This window comes from Elephantulus edwardii, unplaced genomic scaffold (genome assembly GCF_000299155.1).
Source record: "Elephantulus edwardii isolate Elephantulus edwardi_28Jun2011 unplaced genomic scaffold, EleEdw1.0 scaffold00229, whole genome shotgun sequence".
NCBI lineage: Eukaryota > Metazoa > Chordata > Mammalia > Macroscelidea > Macroscelididae > Elephantulus > Elephantulus edwardii.
The window spans coordinates 931,938-940,827 of record NW_006399979.1 but is presented as its reverse complement, the minus strand read 5'-3'; the positions used below and the strand labels follow the sequence as shown (position 1 = coordinate 940,827).

Genomic DNA, 8,890 nt, shown 5'->3' with positions numbered 1-8,890 from the left:
GCCCCAAATGTTTTTTATGTGCCCAGGGATTTTAATGTTTAGAAGGTCCCATTCATCAATTTTAACCTCTCCAGAGGCATTTGTAGCTGTATTTAGCAGTCTTTTTATATCATAAATTAGTCCATCTAATTCCAGTTTGCCTCTGATGAACTTTATAATTTTGGGATTTACTCCCAGGTCTCTGAGTTTGAGCTTATTTTGGGAAGACAAGGATTTTGAAACCCTGTCACACATACATTGGGCATGTTGTGACAAAGGACCAGTCCTCGGAGAGGGAAATCTTGCTTGAAAGGGGGGAGGACCAGCACAAGAGAGAAAAGACCCTGATTGAGATAGATTGACTGGGGTATTGGGCATAGGTGTGTTAGAAACAATGATATTGGTTTATTATAGAGCAGGGTTCAGAGATGTTTTACATATAGTCACTATACGTCACAGAAGCTCAGTTGCACATAACAACAACAACAGCACGGACTGGTGAGAGAAAATTAGAGGGACTAGAATGATAGTATTCTGCAAAATCAATGATTTAGTCATTGCAAATACATTTTATAAGAAACATAAACACAGGCTATACACAAATTATATCTGATGGTAGTACATCTAGGAATCTCATCTGTGGAAGGATTTGTTGTGTAGAAGTTCAATATCAGCCATGAGAGAAGTAGGCCAGGTGGAACAGGCCATCAACTACTTATATGCAAGGTCAAATTAAAGCTAAAGAAGGTCAGATCAAACCCACAGAAATAAAAAATTTTATTTTGAGTGTATCCCACCTGAATTTAAAACCCAACTCAGGAACAGTTTGAGGCCTTAATACTAATGAACCAGTTGAGCTGTGAGAGGATATCAAGAATATCATCCAAGAAGACTGCAAAAGGTCATTTCAAAGACAGAGGAAGAAAACAGGACAAAAATGGATGTTAGAAGAGACTCTGAATAATGCACTAGAGCACCAAGAAGCCAAAGCAAGAGAAGAAATTAAAAAAAAAAAAAATTAAGGAGCTAAAGAGAAGATTTCAAAGGGAAGACAAAGCCAAGTATTACAATAAAATGTGTAACAGCTAGAGTCGGAAAATCAAAAAGGATGAACTCTTCTTGCATTTCTTAAGCTGAAGAAATTAAAAAACAAATTCAAGCCTTGTTAAGGGTGCTGTGGACAGAATATTGAACTATCCGGGAAGCATGGATTGAAGACGATAGAAGGAGTACAGAGTCACTGTACCAAAAAGCATTGGGTGACACAGAAGAATTTCAAGAAACAACATATGATCGAGAGGCAATGGTGAGGAAGGAGGAAGTGCAGTCTTCTCTGAAGGACTTGGGCAAAAACATAAGACCCCAAGAATTGATGGATTTCCAATTGACAGATTTCAACAAATATGTTACCATGGATGTGCTCACCAGATTTTGCCATTAAATTTTTAGTACAACTACCTGGCCAGTATTGCAAGGCGAAATCAGTCCTTGGAGAGGAATGTCATGCTTGGGATGGTGGAGGGACAGCACAGGGAAGGAAGGAAAACACTCGATGAGATGGATTGATTCCATCACTGTGGTAATGGGATAGGTATGTCAGAGACAGTAAGGTTTGTAAGAGATGGAGCAGGGATTAGGGCTGTTGTACATAGGGTCGCTATGAGTCTCAAATGACTCGACAGCACATAACAACAACAACAACCTGACAAATTGACTGGAAAAGATCCATAGTGATTCCCATTCCAAAAAAAAGTGACTCAACAGAGTGTGGAAATTATTGAACAATATCACTGATAGCACATGCAAGCAAAATCCTGCTAAAGATAATTTAAAAAATGACTGGAACAGTATATCAACAGGGAACTACCAGAAATACAAGCTGGGTTTAGAAGAGATCATGTCACTAAAAAACATTATCATCAATTTCAGATGAATCTTGGCAGACAGCAGATAAGACCAGAGGAACGTCAATGTGTTTCATTGACTATGCAAAGGCATTTGATTGTGTGGATCACAACAAATTGTGGCTAATCTTGAGGAGAACAGGAATTCTTGAACACTTGATTGTGCTTGTCCTAAACCTGTACTTTGACCAGGAAGCAGTTGTCAGAACAGAGCAAGAAATACTGCATGTTTCAAAATCAGGAAAGGAGTGCATCAGGGATGCATCCTAGCTCCAGACCTTTTCAATCTATATGCAGAATAGATCTTTCAGGAGGCTGGGCTTTACAAGGGGGAATGTCGCATCAGGATTGGAGGAAGACTCATCAACAACCTGCATCATGCAGATGATATACAACCTTGCTTGCTGAAACTGTGGAGGACCTGAAGTGCTTGCTGTAGAATGTCAAGGACAGTAGTCTTCAATATGGATTGGAGCTCAACATCAAGAAGACAGAGATTCTCACCACTGGGCCAGTTGATAGCACCATGATAGATGTAGAAGAGATCGTGATTGTTACCTATTACAGCTTGCTCTGCTCCACAGTCAATGCTCTTGACACCAGCAGTTAGGAAATCAAAAGACAAATTGCACTGGAAAAATCTCCTGTTAGGGATCTCTCCGGAGTAAGGTATGCCGTATCCAGGCCACAGTCTTCACAATTACTTGCTATACATCAGAGAGCTGGACAATGACTAAGGATGATAGAAGAAGAATCAACACCTTTGAATTGTGGTGCTGAAGTCTTGAACATACCATGGACTGCAAAGAAAACAAATAGGTCTGTTTTGGTGTGAGTGAAACCAAGTTTCTCCTTGGAGGCTAGGATTTTGAAGCTCCATCTCACATACTTTGGCCACGTGGCCCAGAGGAATGGGTCCTTGGAGGAGGATATCATTCTTGGAAATGTAGAGGGACAGGCAGGACAGGAAGACCCCAGCTGACATAGGTTGATAGCATAACTAGGGCAGTAGGTATAGGTGTGTTGGAGTCAGTGAAACTGGATCAGGACAGAGCAGGCTTCAGGTCACTATGACTTGTAGGTGACTCGATGGCAGTTAACAACAACAAAGAGAAGAGAGACAGATACCAAGATAGTCAAGTCATTGACAGAAGTTCAGTCTGGTTGGAGAGGAGAGCAATTAAAAGTATTTTTTATGAAGATTTATTTATTTATTGAACTTTAAAAATAAAATGAGCATATAAGCTCATTGTGAAATATTTGTAAAATATAAGGAAGCATAGCACACCACTAATTTAATAATTTCAAGCCACAGAGTTAATAATTGTTACCATTTTGCTGTGATTTTATTATGTTTTACATTCATATGAACTTCTTGTAACATGAAAATCTGAAATGCATATGATATGTATGTGTGTCTCTGTGTATATATATATAAATGAAAGCATAAAAGAAATTGGAATCATGCTAATTATACTATTTGTTTTCTGCTTTTCTCACTTTAAAATACATATTTAAATATTTTATTGCTCTTGAATGCAAGTTAAACTTTTGAAGTTAACTTATTTTAGGAGTAAATATTTTATCTGTAAATTATAAGGACTATTCTAGTATTTATATTATCTATCTTCTTGTGTGCAGGAAGAATGTTTCTTGAACTTAGAGGCTCCTATATCCAGAGTATGTGGGTATGACACACCATTTCCTCATATTTTTGAACCATTTTACATCCCTGACAAATGGAAGTGCTATGATGCCCTTCGAAAAATGATCAACTATTGATCGCATAGGTAGGTATGCTTGCATTTTGAGGAGGCTCATGTGCTCATGATGTTAGTGTACTCTTAAGGACCAAAATTGTTTAATGTGTTCTAATTTGGTGAATTTTGCAGAGCCAAATTTAGACTTCATAAATAGAATTCACACTTAATAAAAACTTGCCTAGCATATATTTCGATAATCTGGTGTATATATCAACATTGAATAATAAGTAAAGATACTCTCTGTCTTGGTTTAGATGGCAAGTACATGTTAAACTGTAGTTCCAACTGTTACACGAATTTCTCTATTTGTATTGGCTTGATACAAATGTTCATGAGTAGGAGTGATTTATGTTATTTAAAAATGCACAATTAATATGGACTTCAGTGATTTATAACATTCTGAAATTTGCCTTTATATTACTTGGGGCAAAAGTTACTTTGTTGAATAGGAGATCTATTTATTGTAAATAATAGAGATTTTTACTTAAAAACAAAACAAAACAAAATTCCAAAACCACACAACACTACCAGCAATAAGTTAGCAGCAATAGTCGATTCCAACTCATACTCACTACGTGTTCAAAGCTGGGGTATTTTAGAAGTAGTTGACCAGACCTGCAACAAGACACTGGTGGGTGGGTTTGAACTATTTTCTATTAGTCATTAAGTGATTAACTGACTGCACTACCAATATCACAACACTTATTTTGCAGGTAAATGTGTTTTAAATAGTGGATAAAAATTTTATTTGTTCATTATCATTTTTAAGTTATACATACTTACCCCTTTCACAATGTTATATTAGAATAAATTAATTCCATCAAATATTATTAAGTTAATGTTTCAGAGATTTCATACAGAAGTTCCTATCTCTGGCACACTGATTTATTTGGGATTTTTTAAAATGGTTCAGAATGCATCGATAGGATTAGGTGTCCTAAGTTTAATACCTAGTTGTTTAAAAGTATAATCATAGGGCATTGTGAAGAATCTTGGGGAAGGGAAACAGGATTTTTAATAACACAAATGATACTATTTAAAGATAAAACAATACTGTAATTATTTAATTCAATATAATAAAAGGGTAGCTTGTTCGCAGAAAACCAGAGAGGTGTATCGGTCATTTGCACAGATTGAGAAATATTGTCCCATCTTCTCATCTTGTGTATTTCCCTAATTCTCATGTGTTTAGAGAAAGTTGTTTCTTATAGAAATTAGGTCCTTCTTAGTCAGCATATTCAGGCATGCAGGTGTAAAGCACCAAGTTTCCAATACCTTCTTAACAGCAGCCAGCTTCCATAACAGTCACACTTAGCCCTGGTTGGAGGGCTCCTCTCTGATTTTGTCCATGTTCTTCTCCTTCTAGAATGAAGAGTCAGTAAAAGAGTCACCACATCCCTTGCTGCTACTTTTAAAGTTATATTTAGGTGCTGATCTTAAGTGTGCATTGTGTCTTTCTTCCTAGGATGAGGAATCTATTTAAACTTATGCTGAAAATATGATAAAAGAATAACATTCTATGCAAAAAGTGAATTATAACATTCAAGAAAATACACAGTTGAGATTGCATATTTAATTTATACTGGCCAGAACATCTATAATCGATATTGATTTCTTTTGCAGAAAAATTGGAAGATTATGACTAGATACGGAAATATTTTTTGACTTTTTTATATTTCCTTCAACTTATATCTTCTGAAAATATGACTTTTGTGAAATGAACCATCTTGGATATTGGCATAGAAGTAACAAATTCCATTTATTGTATTAAAACACATGAATTGATGATTCCTGTTAAAATGGTCTCAGATTAATTTTTTAAAATGTTTCACATGCTAGTATTTTAAAATCTGTTTAATTACGTATGTAAATATTGGGTGTGGGTTACTGTTCAATAAAGGAGAATGAGATTGTCTTCAGTTGTGTGTGTCTTTTTTCCCCCATTTATATTGTTGTTTAGTGCCATCGAATCATAGACTCATAGAGACCCCATGAATGAAAGTCCTGAACACGTATAACTTTTCATCATTTCTCTAAGTTCATAGAGTTTGCAGAGGCAAGCTATTTTGGAAGTATATGCCATTCCTGCTTCTCAGCCTGTTTTAATCAGGGAGCTCCACCAAACACTGTCCACCATTTGTAACCATTATCACTGTTGATACATCAGTGTCAGAGTGTTCGGCATCACAGCAACCAGTTACCTCTTTACAGCAAATTGATAGACCAGTGCTATACCATTTAGAAGCATTTTTTTTTCATCAGTAAAAAGCTTTTTTTTTTTTTGTCAGAAAGTAATAATTGACCTAATGGAAATATGAATAGGGGTGGCATTTTTACTTTAGAAGTTATTTTTCAACATTATTTTACTCTCTAGTTCCTTGTGTGTGAGGTGATACTATGTTGAGAAGACTTACTGGAATGATTTTCCTCAGTCTTCTCTTTTTACAACGACGTGTCCAGGTGGCCAGCCTTATCACTTCTCCAGGGTACTGTGGGTCAGGAATGATATATATTCTTTGTTCTCTATTGAAATTACAGTGAGTAGGGAGTGGAGAGATAGCATGAACTTCTCTGTTATAAATTTCCAACCATTTGCTATAGTTCTTACTATTAACATAATATTGGACAGAAAATATTCTTTCCGCTCTTCAATTCTTTATGTTGATCAACAGCTAAAGAAGAAAACAATATTGGCAGCAATAAAACAGCTCTGACAGGAGGAAGGCTCATGTTGGTAACTCTAGCAGGCCCCTTGCTTCTTAGCCTGCCTCATTTTGTAAACAAGTCTGAACTTCCTGAGAACAGCACTGTGAAGACCCCTTGCCGCTGGCCCCCAGAGAGTCCACTGCTAGCACTCCCTCCCCTGCACAAGTCCCAGAAATCTGGAGGCGAAGCAAATGCACTTTATTACAGAATCTGGATAGCAAAAGGCTGAAATAATGAACCAGATCATGTGTTAGCAGGAAAAATAAAGCCCCACTCTTGGACTGAAAATACAAAAACTTGCACAGTATAAGATGGGAAAAGATGTAGTTTGTCAGCAGCAAGTTTGAAAACGATTTAGGGAATTCAGTTGGCTTTCAGTACTAGACGTTTTGAGCTTAAGCTGCCAAAAATGAATATGAACTTTGCCTTTGGCCTTTTCCTTGTCAATCCAGGCACGAGATCCTTAGAAGGAACCATTTAGTGATGTGGTCACTCAGCAGGAAGGACCTGGTGGTCCAGCACACGCTGACCTGTAGATGGGTCCTGTGTGAACTGATGGGTTCTGGAGTTAGTTTCTTTTTCAGGTTGAGCTTATTATTTTAGTTAAACGTACTATTTAAACACATCCTTTGAATGCTCTTGTATCTATTAATTTGATATTGTATGATTTTTCTCTTGGCTATTTTAATTAAATTCAGTTTTAAATAGTATGACAAGAACTATGATGATGATCTTTGCACCAAATGTCAGTTTCAAAGCTCTTCCCCTCCCTACTCCCCCCAACTTAGCCCTAAATCTACAATCCCCATCAGTAAATATCCTACTCCTTCCCTCTTTTAAAAAATAAATGGCTGCAGGTATATACAGTACAATCCACGGCACATGAGATACTCAGGTGTACATATGTTGTTGTTAAGTACCATCAAGTTGGAGTCTACCCATGGCTGACCCTCCAGTGGGTTTTCAGAGGCAATAAATCACATAGGAAGAGATGGCCCATCTTTATCCCATGGAGCAACTGGTGGATTCAAACTATGTGCATCTGGGTTGACAGCACAACTCCTTACCACTAGGTTTATCAGTAGGCCTGATCACTAGTTTACCAGAGTTCCAGGTATAGGTAGGTATGTAAAATGATTCCACAGTCCCAAATCTACTACGAAAATCTAGATGAAAAGAAATATGCCTCCTTTGTGACCACAAGACTATATAAGCTAACTTCATTTTCTGTGCTACAATTTATACCATTTCTTTAGAAGGGAAAATAAATCTGTGGTATAGCATCCATATCTATACAATTGATAAATATCATCCAAGCTATCATGGGCCATGAATAAGGATGACAGAAGAATTGATGCCTTTGAGCTGTGGTGTTGAAGAAGAGCACTGAGCATCCCATATTGTTGCGACTCATAGCAACCCTATGTACAACAGCCCTAAACTCTGCTGTCTTGTGCCAATCACACTGTCTCCAACATACCCATCCCAATTACCTCAGTCACTGAAACAGTCCACCTCATAGAGGGCCTTCCCCTCCTGCACCTGCACTCCACCCTCCCAAGCATGATGTCCTTCTCCAAGGACCAGTCTCTCCTTAAAACATGACCAAAATATGTCAGATGAAGCCCCAGAATCCTTGCCTCCAAGAAGCAGCCCAGTTTAACCCTTTCCAGGATGAATCTGTTTTCTTAGCAGTCTATGGTACCTTCAAAACTCTTCTCCAGCACCACAGCTCAAAGGCATCAATTCCCCTTCTATCCTCCCTAGTCATTGTTCAACTCTCTAATGCATAACAAGTGATTGCAAAGACCATGGCCTGTATCAGATGCACCTTAGTCTCCAGAGACACACCGTTGCTCTTCAGTACTTTAGAGAGGTCCCTAACAGCAGACTTTCCCATCGCAATATGTCTTCTAATTTCCTGGATGCTGGTGCCAAGAGTGTTGACTGTGGAGCCAGGCAGACTAAAGCTGTTAACAGTCTCAATCTCTTCACCATCCATCCTGATGCTGCCAGTTGGTCCAGTGGTGAGAACCGTTGTCTTCTTGATATTGAGCCTCAATCCATTTTGAAGACTGCAGTCCTTGACCCTCTGCAGCAAGCGCTTCAGGTCCTCCTCAGTTTCTGCAAGCAGGGTTGTGCCATCTGAGTAACGCAGATTGTTGATAGATCTTCCACCAATCTTGATGCTGCTTTTCTCTTCATAGAGCCCAGCCTCCTAGATAATCTGTTCTGCATACAGGTTGAAAAGGTATGGAGACAGGACACATGCCCTTTCCAGTTTGAACCATGCAATGTTTCCTTGCTCTGTTCTGACAACTGCCTCTTGGTCCAAGTACAGGTTTCGCATTAGCACTATCAAGTGTTCTGGGATTTCCATTCTTCTCAGAGTGAACCACAGTTTGTTGTGATACACACATCCTATAGATGGCCAAAATAACTAACAAATATGTCTGTCTTGGAGAGGGTGCCACTGGTGTGCTCTTTGGATGCAAGATTAAGGTTTTACTTCACATACTTTGAGCATGTTGCTAGGAG

The 8,890-nt window shown here is 38.1% G+C and overlaps 1 protein-coding gene across 1 annotated transcript in view; it reads left to right on the top strand.

Annotated features, from left to right (window-relative positions):
* Nucleotides 1-5,561, top strand: part of BCKDHB (branched chain keto acid dehydrogenase E1, beta polypeptide) — a 454,972-nt gene extending 449,411 nt beyond the window's left edge. The window contains exons 10-11 of the mRNA XM_006898429.1: nt 3,525-3,673; nt 5,270-5,561. Of these exons, the coding sequence (XP_006898491.1) occupies nt 3,525-3,665 (141 nt within the window). The 3' untranslated portion in view covers nt 3,666-3,673; nt 5,270-5,561. The remainder of the gene's footprint in view (nt 1-3,524; nt 3,674-5,269) is intronic.
* Nucleotides 5,562-8,890: the final 3,329 nt, after the last annotated feature.